This window comes from Rhynchophorus ferrugineus, unplaced genomic scaffold (genome assembly GCF_030347505.1).
Source record: "Rhynchophorus ferrugineus isolate W39M unplaced genomic scaffold, kcgeb_rfMv2 rfM1, whole genome shotgun sequence".
Lineage (NCBI taxonomy): Eukaryota > Metazoa > Arthropoda > Insecta > Coleoptera > Curculionidae > Rhynchophorus > Rhynchophorus ferrugineus.
In genome coordinates this window covers 91,749,744-91,765,230 of record NW_027472580.1, presented here as the reverse complement: position 1 = coordinate 91,765,230, position 15,487 = coordinate 91,749,744, and the positions used below count along the sequence as shown (strand labels likewise).

At 34.3% G+C, this 15,487-nt stretch overlaps 1 protein-coding gene across 1 annotated transcript; it reads right to left on the bottom strand.

The window, feature by feature from the left end:
• Positions 1-13,610: 13,610 nt before the first annotated feature.
• LOC143201247 (uncharacterized) lies at positions 13,611-15,114 on the bottom strand. Its single transcript, XM_076412180.1, has 2 exons — positions 14,584-15,114; positions 13,611-14,481 (listed from the first exon to the last, which is right to left on the bottom strand). The coding sequence occupies exons 1-2, from the start codon at positions 14,996-14,998 to the stop codon at positions 13,616-13,618; spliced, it is 1,281 nt and encodes a 426-aa protein (XP_076268295.1). The 5' UTR covers positions 14,999-15,114; the 3' UTR covers positions 13,611-13,615.
• Between the last annotated feature and the right edge of the window lie 373 nt (positions 15,115-15,487).

Genomic DNA, 15,487 nt, shown 5'->3' with positions numbered 1-15,487 from the left:
ACCTACCATAGTAACACATCTTTTTGGCAAAATTAGTTTTTTTCATTCAACATAATTCCCTTCAAAGGTGATACATTGAATATAGCGACCGTCCAACTTTTCGATACCATTTTTGTAGTACGATTTGTACTTTGCGTACAGTTTCGGCGATCACCTCTTCATTCGACGAAAATTTCTTCTCAGCGAGTATTCTTTTGAAATCTTAGAAGAGGAAATAGTTGCTGGTGGGCAGATCTGGAGAATACGGTGGATGAGGAAGCAATTCGAAGCCCAATTCATGGATCTTTGCCATCGTTTTCACCGACTTGTGACACGATACGTTGTCTTGGTGAAGGAGCACTTTCCTTTTCTTTAAATGCGGCCGTCTTTCGGCGATTTCGTCCTTCAAACAGTTCAATAACGCTATTTAATAGTCGCTGTTGATGAGCTATGAGCATCCCAATATACAGACGGCATAAACTTGACAGCCGACTGTTGCGTTTTCCCACGCTTTGGAGCGGGTTCATCGTGTGCAGTCCACTCGGATGACTCTCGATTGGACTTCGGAGTGAAATAATGGAGCCATGTTTCATCCATTATCACACATCGATGCAAAAACTTGCGTTTATGATGCTTGATCATCTACAAATGCTACTGCTCCGAATCATCAACCCGTCGTTGTTTTTGGTCAAAAGTGAGTTCGCGTGGCACCCACTTTGCACAGAGCCTTCTCATACCCAAATATTCGTGAATGGTATGATGTACGTTCAGTTGATATCTTTAAAGTTTCTGCTATTTCATTCAATTTTAATTTAGGGTTATTCAAAATCATTTTGTGGATTCTTTAAATGATTTTGTCGGTAACAACCTCTTGTGGGCATCCACTGCGTTCACCGTTTTTGTTGCTCATTTCACCAGGTCTAAACTTAGTATACCAATCCTTGATAGTTGATTTTCCTGGAGTAGTGTTGGAAACTTGACATCAAGCGAAGTTTTTGAGTCAACTGTATTTTTTCCTTTCAAAAAGCAATATTACATCAACACGCGAAATTCCATTTTATCCATTTTTTTCAGAATAACAAAAGTTGCTTCACTCAAAATGCTATAATTCACAAACTAATGATCCGACAGCTGTCAAGTTTATACACGCATATTTTGAGGGTCAGGGCTAGCTAAAAAAACATATGTATTTAATTCTAGTAGCGCTATCTATGTGTCAAGCCGGGGACTTTTCAATTGACCTGTTAAGACCATCTAGACTTGCAGTAAACTCGGTTTCAACAACTCACTAGGCAGCTTATTACAGTCTTTTAAGTAGAGGGAATCCATTATTTGAATAGTACGCCAAAATTTATAGTCAATATTCTTTTTGTCGCTGCGTTAGCACAACGGTCCTCTCTACAAACTCAAGTATGTTTTGCGATTGATATTTAAACACTTGATTGAATAGATTTGTTTTCCTAAGCGTATTAGTTTTGAGAGACTCTGTACTTTAAAGTCAATATAATTCAAAGATTAATATACTGTTATAGATGCACTTTTATGAGGAAAAAATTATATTTTCTAAAAAAAAGGGAAACAGAGTTATAATAATTAAACTTATTGTATTATATAATGTAACAAGTTTATAAATAATAAATAATTTAATGATTAATATTGGTTGTTGTAGTGACATTGATAATTATCTATATTAAGTGATTATATAATAAAATAATGATCGAATGAATGAAGCATGATTGCTGCTAAAGAATGAAATCGTATCGACTCAATTTTTTACGGTTCACAGTAACGCAAGCAGAGATGTTAAAACATAGACGAAATTAGGTATCCCACAATGTTCTCGACCCATTGTGTTTGTTAATTGACCCAACCAAACAATACTCTGACGAATTTCCTACCATCGGTCGTCGACAGCGTCATTAATTGAGATCGATGAAGATCCAATTCAACCTGTGGCATCAATGACCACCGAAAATAACCTTACGAGTCGCAAAATTAAAAACGAAAAAGAACGGAAAATTAATAATAACGATCGGGAAGTTTTCGAGAGTGACGAGAGCGAAGAAGAAAAGGAAAACGAAAAGCGTGAAGCCGATGGCCACCAGATTACCCATCGGCGATGGTTTTAATAGATTTTTCATTGCGTCGAGTGGTGCACGGCCATTCACAAAGGAAACGAATTAATTTTTGGACCTTTTGTACGATCCGTCACGGGGCCGCAAAAACTCTCGCCCGGAGAACATTTCGAAAACGAATAAGTGCCAAACAAAGGGCCTCGCCCCGTCTATCTCGCTCGGTCTTTTACACTTGTTTCGGATGTCCCGACGCAAGGCCTTTAATCGCCGTTGCCCGTCCGAACAGAACGGGCAGAAACATGCATTAAACTGCCGTACTTTGATCCGGATTCCTTCAAACGTTACATTACGGCGTTTCGATTTCTTTCTTTTATATATATAATGGGTTGTCTAAAAAGTAATTTTGGTTACTTCCATGTTTTTCAAAGGAAAGTTATTCGTCCTGTGGTAGACATTCGACCACAATTTATAAAGATAATCATGTTTCTTCCATATCAGACTAAAGAGAATAACCTAAAAATGATACTCCAATGTCACTAAAACTTTTTTTGAAAATATGTTAAATATAGTTTCCTTTTTTTTTTATTAATCTCCTAGAATTTCAACAATCTGTCCCTGAAATAAGTATTATTATATGATATCCGTTATACAATATAACTATTCTGATATGTAGAAGATCACTTCAGTAAGTGATGTGCTGTACAAATTCATAAATCTAAATTTATTCTAGATACTATTCTAACTTATTTTAGAAATAATTATATTTCAATCTATGGTCTGTTAATCAGTTCGTATTGTAGTTTGCGTTTGAGCTTACGCACTCCACTATCATCGCGCACATTTAACTGTTTGGGATGCACTAGCAGTATTTTAGAGTACTTCGCACTAAAACTTTGAATCACACTCGTTAGACTTTATTCTGGAATCTCTGAAGGATAACTATAGTGTATTCAAAGTTATTTTAGTAATGCGTCATGGATATTTGTGACATCAAAACATTACAATGTTGCCGCATCAACACTGAGTTTTAGTTCAGTTTAGGTACCATCTGTGTACACCATTCTTCACAAAATTAATCACTGAATTATGTCTAATGCGTTTACCATATCTACAAATCAGTTATTATTCATTCTCTCCTCATAAGTTCTAAACCAATACTGATATTTAATTTTGAACAATTACAATCATATCTGTGCACACAAATATTTCACGCCTTACAATACCATTTTCTACAGTTATATTTAATTAATTATGTGCATACCTATAGTTGTTTCCACTCTCATCACTCTGTCACAGGAATTTCCAGTATTGCACAGCATTATCACATATCCTAACAGCTTCCTTCAGTCACTTTCATTTTCCGACTCACTGTCCAATTCAGTCATTAAACTGTTAATTTCTAATCTGTCTAAAACATGTTCACGATTCCACCATTTACCAATAACTTCCTCTGTATGTCTTATCGACTTCATCCAAACCGAAGGAGTTATGGTTGCAATGCTTCCTTCCACATATCCAAATAGTTTTTGATGGGATATCCTTCTCGACCAGCAATATATCTGCAATTAATTATTAATAAATATAAAGACCAAAAAAACCTAATCGAAAGATATTGTAACGTTTACCTTTTTCGATCAATTTTTGTTATCTTTACATATTTTTTGTTACTTTCTTGCCAAAAGTGAATGCCACAATGAATCATATTCAAGTTTCATCAAGATACACAAATTCAAATAGTTTATCTTCCTTGGTCTTATTTTGTGCCTTTAAAAATTGAATTATTTTTAAGGCTATGTCTGGAAGTCCCATTAAACCTCTACGAGGGTTATCTTTACACCATTTAAATCCTATACCCTGTAAGAGTGTATGAAAGTATGTCTTACATTACTAAAGAAGCTGCATGTCTCTGATTATTTTTTGTAGGGTCGCTCTAATCATGGTATCACACTTGAAGGGAATTATGTTGAATAAAAAAATAATTTTCCGCAAAGAATGTGTTTTACTCATGTAGGCCGGGGACTTTTCAATTAACCTATTCTTAAGAATTTGAAAAAGCTGCTTGCAAATATAAATATGTTGTAAATAAAGCACAGACAATTCTTGCTATTCTGAAATTTTGTTAGCAATATAAGGAAGGAAATTTCGTATATATGTCTTTGTGTTTTTTTTTCACAGCTAAATATACCTTCTGATGAAATGGTAATTTTGATCGATGGACTTTTGGCAATTTTCTGGTAAAACCTCTGGTCGAGATATGTAACAAAATAATTTTTACTATCCTTTCTTATGTTGTGAACATCAAGATTTCCCTCAATTTTTATAGTTTCTAAAGGTGTTGTGTGGTCCGGCATTGTTATGATCAGCATTGCCAGTGGTGCAGAATGTGCCGATATGCCGAAAATATCATGTTGATTGAAAATGCGGGGTTGTGACATCTAATCGTAGATATAATATGTATAATCCGATACGGAACATATAAAAGTATAACCACTTCTTATTCTTACCTTTTCTTTAATCTTCAAACAAGTTCTAATTTCACATTATTCTATAGTCTATTCAAAGTAGCAGTGAACTCACACTTACGCATATCTCAATTTATAACGTCAAAGCGGTGCAATCTTGCTGCATTTAACTTTGACAATTTACTCATTTTAGTTTATTTTAGCTTCGGCATATAACAACATTATAATATAGAAAAAAAACAGTAAAAAAATTGTTATAAAAATGTTATTTACTATAACATTATAGTACAAAAAACGAATATATTATCGAAGGACTTCGAAGGAAGGAAACCACAGTTAACTAAATATCTACAATTTTTTTTTAGGTTAGATTTTTATTATATTTACATTGAATTCTTTTCTAAACCATCTATGATATCTATGATACACCCTGGAGCATTAAACCACTTAATCAATAATTCTACATAGCAGTAATATATTTAATTTTCATCACAGAACATAGTTACCTATTTATGTTTAGTTCCTATTTCCTTCGTTGCTGTATTTTCTTGTTAAACCATTTTGGTATCACTGTATTTCTCCTTAGTTTCTTCTCTTAGTACCTGTATAAATCTTTCTTGATATAAGTATATTTAATCTCCGCTTTCTCCATAATGCATTTGCTATATCTGCAAAAGAGTTCGTTTTCTTTCTTCCCTCATATATTTTAACCAAATGCTCTTATATATTTTGAACAATTACACACATATCTATGCAAATTATCATGCAGCATCTCTACAATACTATAGAGAAAAGAGATTAATTACAGATAGAAGCATGAGTTCTTGCTACAGGCTGAATTTTTGGAATAACAATTCATGGCTTTTACCAATTTGTTCAACAAATTCCTGCAACACCATATCTACATCAACAGCATTATAATATTACAGCATTAGCATCAAATGTCATTCAGTAGTAATGGAATAAAAACTTATTAGCGCGCAACTTTAAAAGTGACTAAAGGGTTTGGTACAGCTTAGGTACATCATGGTGATCTTGAATCAAAACATAGCAGGACTGTAGGGGTGGTTCTTATGGACTAACCCGAAACTCTTTTGAACTTGAGATTGCCGTAGTAGATCCACTTTTCATCGCCAGTCACAATACGCCACAAAATTCTTGTCTCTTGCTTGGCATGCAATGAAATCGTAACGTTGAAAGGATTTGAATTTGTATTTTCAGTTTATTTATGTGGCAGTCATCTATCCTCCTTTTAGATCTCTGTCATTCCATATGTTTACGACGACTGATCAATTACTGATTGGTAGTCGACTGATCAGTTATTAAGATACCTCAAAATTATTCGATTGTTTGAGCTTGGTTTTCGTTCAACAAGTTTTTTAAATCATTTGATGCTCCACGCTCTATTTTGTTGTTGGCTGCAATCATCCGTTTTAAATTGTTGAAACCAAAAACCGACAAATTCGATGCGATGGAGCTGCGTCAGCATAAGTTTCTGATAGTATTCGAATGGCTTCAGTAGCGGAGGTCCTCAAGTCAAACTAATAAATACTGAAAAATCGTGGTAATGTTTTCTTATTAATACCACCAACCAATAATGTGAGAAAAACACCCAATATATAGATAATTACGTTATTTAATTAGGTATATTCAACGGTGTCAGCTATAAATTGGTTAGACCTTTGCAAAACTCACAACAGTTAAATTGATGTTAAACAAAATCAAATTAAATATAAAGAGGCGCTATTATCTTGAACCAGTATCATTAATGCTATAGGTTCATGTGCGTTTATATATTCACAAAGGAAAATCGTTAATGGAAATGGAAAAAGGGATATGGGATACATCAATTTATGGCCTGACCTGAAACTCGCATGATTTTATCAGATCATTATCTTAATACACTTTCCTAGTTAGCCACAGTTAACCGCTCTAGACCGTCCTAAACGATATCCAATAAAGTTTCGTGCACCGAGCGGTGGTCAAATTCCATTTCTATCGATGATTATCCCCGGCATTCCTCCTTTTTCGGTAAAATGAACGCCGGCCAGTCCCATGTTTATGATGGAGAGAGTGATTCCGAAAAAAAGCGGACGCAATTACCGAAATTGGACATAAATCAAAGTGGTATAACGAACTACGAACGATATTTTCAGAAATGGGCAAAATGCATGAACGATTCTAATTTTAAAGGTTTGCCTATACCTGAAATAGTTCGAAATTAAGTGGATTCCTATTAAATTTTGCAGATTTTAAATATTGGAACAAAATCGTTTGATATATCAAATATAGAACAAACCTTCAATATGTTTAATTAAGACTTTTATGTATTAATTTTTTTAATAAGTTTTCGTCACTTCCAATAGCTGAGTGTTAAAATAGCGTAATTTTGGCATCAACAATTCAAAAATCTTAATAGTAGTAAGCCGAAATGACTGAACTTACAAGAGCTTTCGCTTCTCTACGACATTGCATGTTTTTTGAACCCCTGTATTTCCGTCCTCTCTATCTACCTCCAAGATATCTGACATACGTATGCCAAATGGTGGGTAGAGACCTAGGTATTCTGGGTGAATTTATAGAGATAATTGAAAATACGCATGAGCAGAGCTGAATTCGGCGAACATTTCTGCCGAACAGGTTCCATAATTGGTTCAAAGTCTTAGTGCGCATGCATTTTGCTTAGTTCCAGTGTTTGCCGCATGACTTTCAGCCCTTGACGACGAACAGAATGTGTAGAATGGGAAAAATTGACATTGTTATGATATAAGTTTTGGTTTAATATTTATTAATGATTAATACTAACACATACAATTATATAAAAATTTATATGAATTTTCGGAATATTAGAAGAAGGAACCTCAATAGGTTCAACATTCGTTGGGTATAGGAACAGGGCAAGACACTTTAGGATGTCAGCTAAAAAAGAAAAGCTTTAAAACAAGAATGGGATTTTCTGCACGTCTTTATCAAAATAAATGGTATCTGAAAGCTGGCGTGAATCTTATACTTTCAGCTTGATAGCTAGCTAATATCCAGAAATTGGCCAAGAAGGTGTTAGTATCAATTTCTTGGAATGACACCGCTTCAGCCAACTTTTTCTGCAAATGAAAGTAAAAAGTCAAGCTTTCCGCTAGTTAGTCGGTACAAATTCAGACATATTCAAGGCGGTACAAATTCAGACATATTCAAGGCATTGAAAATAGTTTTATTGTCAGTGAGGCTTCAGTATGAAGTTGGTTACAAATGTACCCGATGCGTTTTAATACACAGTAACACCGTCTGTTGTAAATCCTACAATATTTTTTAGACTTAACCTATATGTTACCTAAAATACAGAGAATATTTGCGACCAATTCCTTGGCGAATCCGAATTTTAGGGGAAGAACGGAACGACATATTTCAACGCGGCATATTGCCAAACTGATATTCCGAAAAAGCCAAAATTACGGCCATATCGCTCATTCTTTTCCCATCTGTTCTATTGTTTCCGCTTTCGATGCGAGTTACTTCCTATTATTATACACTTGTTTTCTTCCCTGTTCTTATATAAAATACTAACAGTAAGATGGTTAGATCACTAAGAATTCTTCATTTTCGACGAAAAACCTCTTTAAAAATATTTTTTATACAACAATGAACAATGAATTATTAATATTTATCTACAATGTTAACCAATCTAGATGAAATAGTATTTCTGATACTTTTTTTATTAATTACATCTTACATTCGATATGCTTAGGACAATCTTAATTTACAAATTAATTTATTACTGCTATTCTGTTGTACTTGCATTAATATACAAGCAAGACGTGCACGGGATTAATACATCAGTATGTATCAGTTAGACAAAGACTGTTAGACAAAAAGCAAAACACACTAGAACCAAAATAAAACAACTATACTGGTTAGTCGGAAGATACTCTCAACTTGATCTAAAATCAAAGAGGTTGATCTATAATACAATTATAAAGCCAATTTGGACCTATGGGGTGCAAATATGGGGTTGCACTAAATATTCAAATCAGTTAGTCATACAGCGCTGTCAAAACAAGATTCTTCGATTGACTACCAATGCCTATCGCTATGTAACCAATCAAGAACTGCACAATGACCTGGAAATCAAATGGATTTGCGAAGTTGTGCAGGATTTCGCCTTGAAACACGAAAGAAGATTACTAAATCATTCTAACGTGGAAGCAATACAACTGCTGGACAGCGCACAGGATGTCAGGAGACTGAAACGAACAAAACCATACGAACTTGTGTGAACACTTAGTGTGTATTATTAGTGTAAACTATAGCTATAAGTTAATAATTAATAAATAATTATAATTTTATAATTGAGTAATACATGCTGGTGTATTTTCTCGTACTCGTCTTGCTTGTTAATTAATCCAAGCACATAGGAAAAGTAATAATAAATTAATTGTAATAATAATAATTAAGATTGTACTAAGCGTATCTAATAAAGATGTTATAAAAAAAATATTAGAATAAAACTAATCTACTTAAGCTAAAGTTAAATATACACATATACACTAAACTATTTAGTGTGGTTTTGGTTCGCTTCAATCTTCTGATTTCCTGCATGTTGTGCGGTATCGGTATTACTTCCACGTTGCAGTGCTTTAACAACATTATTTCATGTTTTAAGGCGAGATCTTGGATCAATTCTTGTATCCATTTGATCCCAAAGTCATGGTGCAGTTGTTCGTTGGTTACGTAGCGATAAGCATTGGTAATTAATCGTAGAATTCTGTTTTGGGTGTGTCGGATTACTGGTTGGTTTTCCAATTGGTTTTGATGTTTTAGTGCAACCCCATATTTCCACCCCATAGGTCCAAATTGGGTTTATGATTGACTGATAAAGAAATATCTTTGATATTAGGTCAAATTGTGAGTATATTCCGACTAACCAATTCAGTTGCTTTACTTTGAGTCTAATCTGCACTGTTTTTTGTCTGAAATGATGTTTCCAGTTTAGCCTACCATCGAGATATATTCCGAGGTATTTAGCTGATTCTGTTTGAAAAATCGGGCATAAGTTACGTGATGTAATTATTTTTTTGTGAATTTGCCGTAACGCAAAATTAACATGAACAGATTTGTAGCTATTAAGATATATTTCCAGTCTCTATTGTAGATCCATTTGTAGATCTTCTTGACCGCTACTTATACTTTTTCTATAGCCCTAGACGGACATAAACGTTTTGCTATTATAACTGTGTCGTCAGCAAATGTACTGCTTTGTTGTTGTTGGAATATTATCTAGCGGAAACAGGCTTAAGTGTTGAGAATGCCGCTTCATGCGAGACTCTCAATTTTCTTTCAAACAGATAGGATTCCAGCAGTCGACTCCGTTAGTCGTAATTCTGCGGTAGTAATTTTCTCATTTTGTATATTAATCCCAAATACGAGACCCGGTCAAAAGCAGACGTCAAAATAATGACTTTTTATTATTAAGTAATTTAATTATATTGACTTTATTCTTTATCATATTTATTGGCTTTAATAAAGATTTTGGATTCAGGTTTTCATAAATATTTCCGGACACTTGTGTTTCTGTGTTTATCACAATGTTGCATCTGGTTTTTAAGAAATGCTATTTTTGGTAAACTTATCTCTTCTTGTCACCGCTATACCGGTGTTATATTGTCAAGGGCTGCTCAACAATGATAATATTTTCATCCGTATGTTGTTTAAACTACCGATTTTCAAGAATTATCAAGATTTATATTTTACGTTTTCAGTTTGTGGTAACTTCCTTATTCATAATCATAACCATGGCGAAGGTTAGAAAATGATGCTGCCATTGCTGTAAATGTGACATTTCATAGTATTTTGTTGAAATTGACAAACAATATATTGTTCTTCAGACCCTTAGATATTAAATATTGCTACATTAATATACCATAGAAATCTATAAACTCAGTAAACTGCTGCAATCGTAATTTGGTGGACTTACTCGCTGAAATTTAAGCTTTTGTCCAAATGCCAGTAAACTATTTTAGTTCATAGCAACATTCTGAACCTAAGGATGTTTTCCAAAGCATGGACTTTTCCTTATCATCATAGCTTATATCAGGGGACTGTAAATATCTTCAGTTCATTCATCTTCAGCTTTTGTGACCTAACAGCTTAGAATGTAATTCGCTTCGAGCTCAACATGTCGTCTTTTGAATTTGAAGTCTCCCAAAATATTTCTATAATTGCTTGTATGGCTGTAGTTCTCAGTTCAATTTATTTAAGTAACCAAAATGAAAGCTACCAAACGAAAAAAGCATTTTAAGAATGAGCTTACAAACGGTCGACACTATATAATGTTTTATTAATTATACCAAGCAGTAAAAAGTTTCGTCAATACAACTTTGGAATATCAATTCGGCTTATCCATAAATAAAATAAATTGCAAAAAGATACAAAAGTATATGAAAAAGACCTCCTTGTAAATGGTAGATATTACATCAGACCCGAAAAAATAACCGATACGAAATTGCCCACGACGTTCCTCCCAACTTTTCCCAAGAACTTTTCTCTGTGGCAAGCAAGCCCGGAATACATCAAAATTAATCCCTTGGACCGGTTCAAAGGTCGCGTATATTAACTGCCCCAATAAAAATTGATCCGGCTCATATTAGAATTCAGCCCTGACTTTCTGGTGAACTTCTTTGTTCTTTATGGTTTTTTTTCGTTTTTATCCGGGGCCCCTTTGCTTTCCGCGCACGCTTCATATCCCATCGTTTTTTCCTCTGTCTTTAGGGTTATCCGAAAACTTAACGGACGATCTTTATTATTGGTAAAGGTATATTAGTGTTATCTGACTGGTTGTCTTAATATAAGATGAACTTGTTCGATGCTTTGATGTAGGATTACTGTAGACATTAGTTTTTCCTGATGTTATGGGAGTTTCGGTTGCCATGTATTATATTTATTTGAAACTAGCTGACCCGACAGACTTCGTCCTGTCAAAAAGATTTGTAATGTGGCAGTTTTTGTGCCTACGTATTTTAAAAAATTCTCCTGAACAGAACCATCACCCTGGTGATAGGGCGTTGTGAATAAAAAATAATTAAATAAAACATATATAAGGATTGAAAAGTAAGTAATCGCTTTATTGTTAATCATGTGAATCATAATTATTATTATTATTATCATTATATTGCTTTGTGGTATACGATGGTTTTTGTTTGATTACCTGGCGCATAGATAAACAAATCTGATGGTTTTCCAACACGGGAACAGGCAACATACAATTGACCATGTGAGAAACATGGGTTTTCTAGATTAATACCACGAACACTTAATGATTGCCCCTGGGACTTGTTTATAGTCATAGCAAAAGCAAGCCGTCAACATGTCTATAGGAAATTTGCCATTACCAATGTCAATGAGTTGTTTAGAGAATATGTTTCCAGATTGGTCATTTTGCAACTCGACACGCATATTCTTGCTTAAATGAAGTACTTTAACATGTTTCCACAAATTGGAGGAATTTAGACATGCATTGAGTTCATCAGCTGGCGTTGATCGTGGAATCACTGGCAATGTTTGACGAAAATCTCCTGCTAATAAAATCATTGCACCACCAAATCGGTTATTATTGCTACGTAGATCTTTTAAGGTTCTGTCTAAAGCCTCCAAAGATTTTTTATGTGCCATCGTGCATTCATCCCAAACAATCAATTTACAGTGCTGCAAAACCTTTGCCATTGCAGAGTTCTTCGAAACGTTGCAGGTTGGAGTTTCATTGCTTTGCATATTTAATGGCAATTTTAGTGCTGAATGGGCTGTTCGACCACCTTCAAGCAAAGTTGCTGCGATTCCCGACGAAGCGAGTGCAAGTGCAATTTTATTTTGTGAGCGAATTGTTGCTAATATTAATGAAATAAAAAAAGTTTTTCCTGTACCACCAGGTGCATCTAAGAAATAAATCCCTCCAGTTTCATCATTTGTTACTTTCATAAGAGTTTCAAATACATACTTCTGTTGTTCATTTAACAGTGGAAGATTTGTTTGAATTTATTCTTTCAAAGCGTTGAGATCATACAGTCTTTCTCGATGCAACTCTTGGTTAAAAGCGTCATGCATTGGACGATTGGGCGCGGTCAGGCCTAATTGAATTAATAGTTTGTTTGACATTATCAAGCACATGTCCTCAATTGAAATCAATGCTTCATTGTAAATTTCTTCACTGATTTGTATATTTGGATTTCCCATTCTATTCCGTATTTGATACAAAATATCATCACACATATAATCTTTGTACTTCATCCACAAATCAATTGGGTGTGATGGGAAGCATGTAGATATGATTATAGAAAACAATGTTCGTATTTGATGAGTGTGTGATGATATTACAGCATCATTGAGAGTTTGATCCCAATGAGCGTCATTTTCAAGCAATTGCAAACGTTGACAGGCTTCTCTGTAGGATCCACATAATTCACCATCAACAGTTCGTAACTGTTGGAATGATGTTGGGCCACGTACATTGACTAATAGCAGTCGTAAATAAAAACATTCATCATTGCTTGGATGTACTGAATAAATCCGGCCAATCGCATCGGTGGAATATACATCTGTATATCCTGGAACTGGTTTTCCTTGTTTCCGTCGTATAAATCTCCTTGAGGATTGATTCCAGGTATAATATTTTGGCATTTCAGAATATAGCAATGTTTGTGCGAAATCATCGTTTTGGCATGTCTCAAAAAAACTGGTTAATGTAGTAGATGGTGGCTGAGCAGCTCTTTGTACTGCGTTCTGTGCTGTAAAATACACTCTTTGTCCATTTTCTAAATGCACAGCTAAGTGAACAACAGAAGGGTGTCTCTCATGAATAGGAAAAGAAAATATTCGCCAAACTGCTACATTACTACTGACATAGCGGCCCATTTGGTATTGGGTAACTTCATCATTAGAATTCTCTGCACCAATTCCAATCACAGCCATATCACTCCCTTTGGTTACATATTTGCAAATGTATTTAATCGATTTCACTGAATGGCAAGATTCAACGTTGATGTGTGCTTTGAATGTCTTTGATAAAATGGGTGAATATGGAACAATCCAACGATTATCTATTTCAATATCTTGTTAATTTAATTTGACAATTGTTGATTTTCCATTGTCTGCTGTCGATCTGCGACGATACAATGGATAACCGTCATTACCAGTAATTGTTTCCGATATTAATGTCCGTGGATATCGTTTTGAACATTTACCATCCATCATACACGGTGAATTTTGATTAAGAGTTCCACAGGGACCATGTATCATGTTTTTGATAACTACCTCATGCAATCCAGGATCTACTTGTACATTAGGGATTTCAGCTGATATCACTGCATCAACTTCATTTGGCCTTATCTTTTCAACCAACCAAATCAAAATGTGTGCATGTGGCAATCCTCGTTTCTGCCACTCCACAGAATACATCCAGCAGCGTGTCTCACCAAACACATTATGTTTTACGATGAAATTCATTAAAGATTTCAACTTTTGTCTAAAGACTCTGGCTGTAATATCATGACGATCAATGGATGATTTCCCAGGTAATAACTCCTGCTTAATTTCTATCCATTGCGGATTGCATATAAATGTGATGAACAAATCTGCTGTACCATAATGACGAACATACGACATGGCATCTTGAGCATATTCGTGCATATGCCGAGGGCTTCCGATGTATGTTGCTGGAAGAATAGTCATCCGACCGACATTCTGTGCATTTCCATCAGTATTAATCGCATCTCGAAGGTGAATATACTCTTCAGATCGGAGTTTGGTTTGATTCAACCTGATGAATGTTAATCTCTCCGTTTCAATTTTAACATACATGTCATCAACATATTTGTGATATAATCGCCGACATTTCAATATGTGATTATCTGCATTTTCCCGAATCATTAGGCGGTATGAATAATAGTTCATTGAACTGACTTTTTTGTTGGTTTCAGAACCTGTAAACAGATTTTGTTTTAATAACATTCAAATATAAAATTAAAATACATAATATAGTGACTGAGATATTATCGCCATAGCTAAACTAATATTTTAGTTACCTGTAATGGGATTTATCATTTTTATTGATAAATCGTAGCCATCTTCACCTTGCCAAAATATAATGTGATATTGCAGTGCATCATATGAGCGGTGTGTTTCCTTTATAGGTTGTAATTGAAAATTCCGACGATGTAAAACAATATCACGGGATTCCAAGTTTTCTCCAACTACAACGATAGCAACTTCATCAATAGTTGGTGCATTAAAACGTCTTGTATGTTGACCTGCAGGTGTTTTATCAGCTCTGATTACAATTTTGTGATTATCGGATGGCATCAGATCCAGGGCAGTTTTAAACAATATAATCAATTGATTGTGTTGATGAAATAAAGTTTGTAATTGTTCTACAATAGACCTTTTTACTAAATTGTTATGTGCACAACGCAGATCAATTTCTTGTGGTGAATTGCCCATAAAATAAATTTGCAGGAATTTGTTGTCGCTATCTGACACTGGTAACAGTGAACCTGCTCTGTGATATATTTGCCCTTGTATCTGTAAATAAAAAAAATATTATGGTGTGGTATAAATTAATGGATTGTCAATAATCAAACTTAAATAATATTTGATCTTAAAAAGTATATATTTAGTTTTAACTAATATCTATCAAATATAAAATATAATAAAAGTGTCACTGAAACTGAATCACCATATAATATGATGACTAAGTGATATATTTCGTAATGATTAAGAAATTGAAGATTAGTAACACATCTTAACTTTGGTGACAGAAAATTTTGTTCGCTAAAATAATTATGAGTAACTGCTATAATACATACCTTGAAAGTTGGCATAAAATTTTCCCGAACTGCATTTGTTGCCCCAAATGAAGTCATTTGAAAGCAATTGTTATATTGTTGAATATGTGTCAAAAAGTGTATAGAATCTGTTCCTATTCCTGAA

Excerpts from the sequence above, each read along its gene's own strand:
- LOC143201247 (XM_076412180.1), bottom strand. The coding sequence starts at position 14,998 with ATGGGCAATTCACCACAAGAAATTGATCTGCGTTGTGCACATAACAAT. Across the intron at positions 14,482-14,583 it reads AATGATAAATCCCATTACAG|GTTCTGAAACCAACAAAAAA; the intron begins GTAACTAAAATA and ends ATCTGTTTACAG.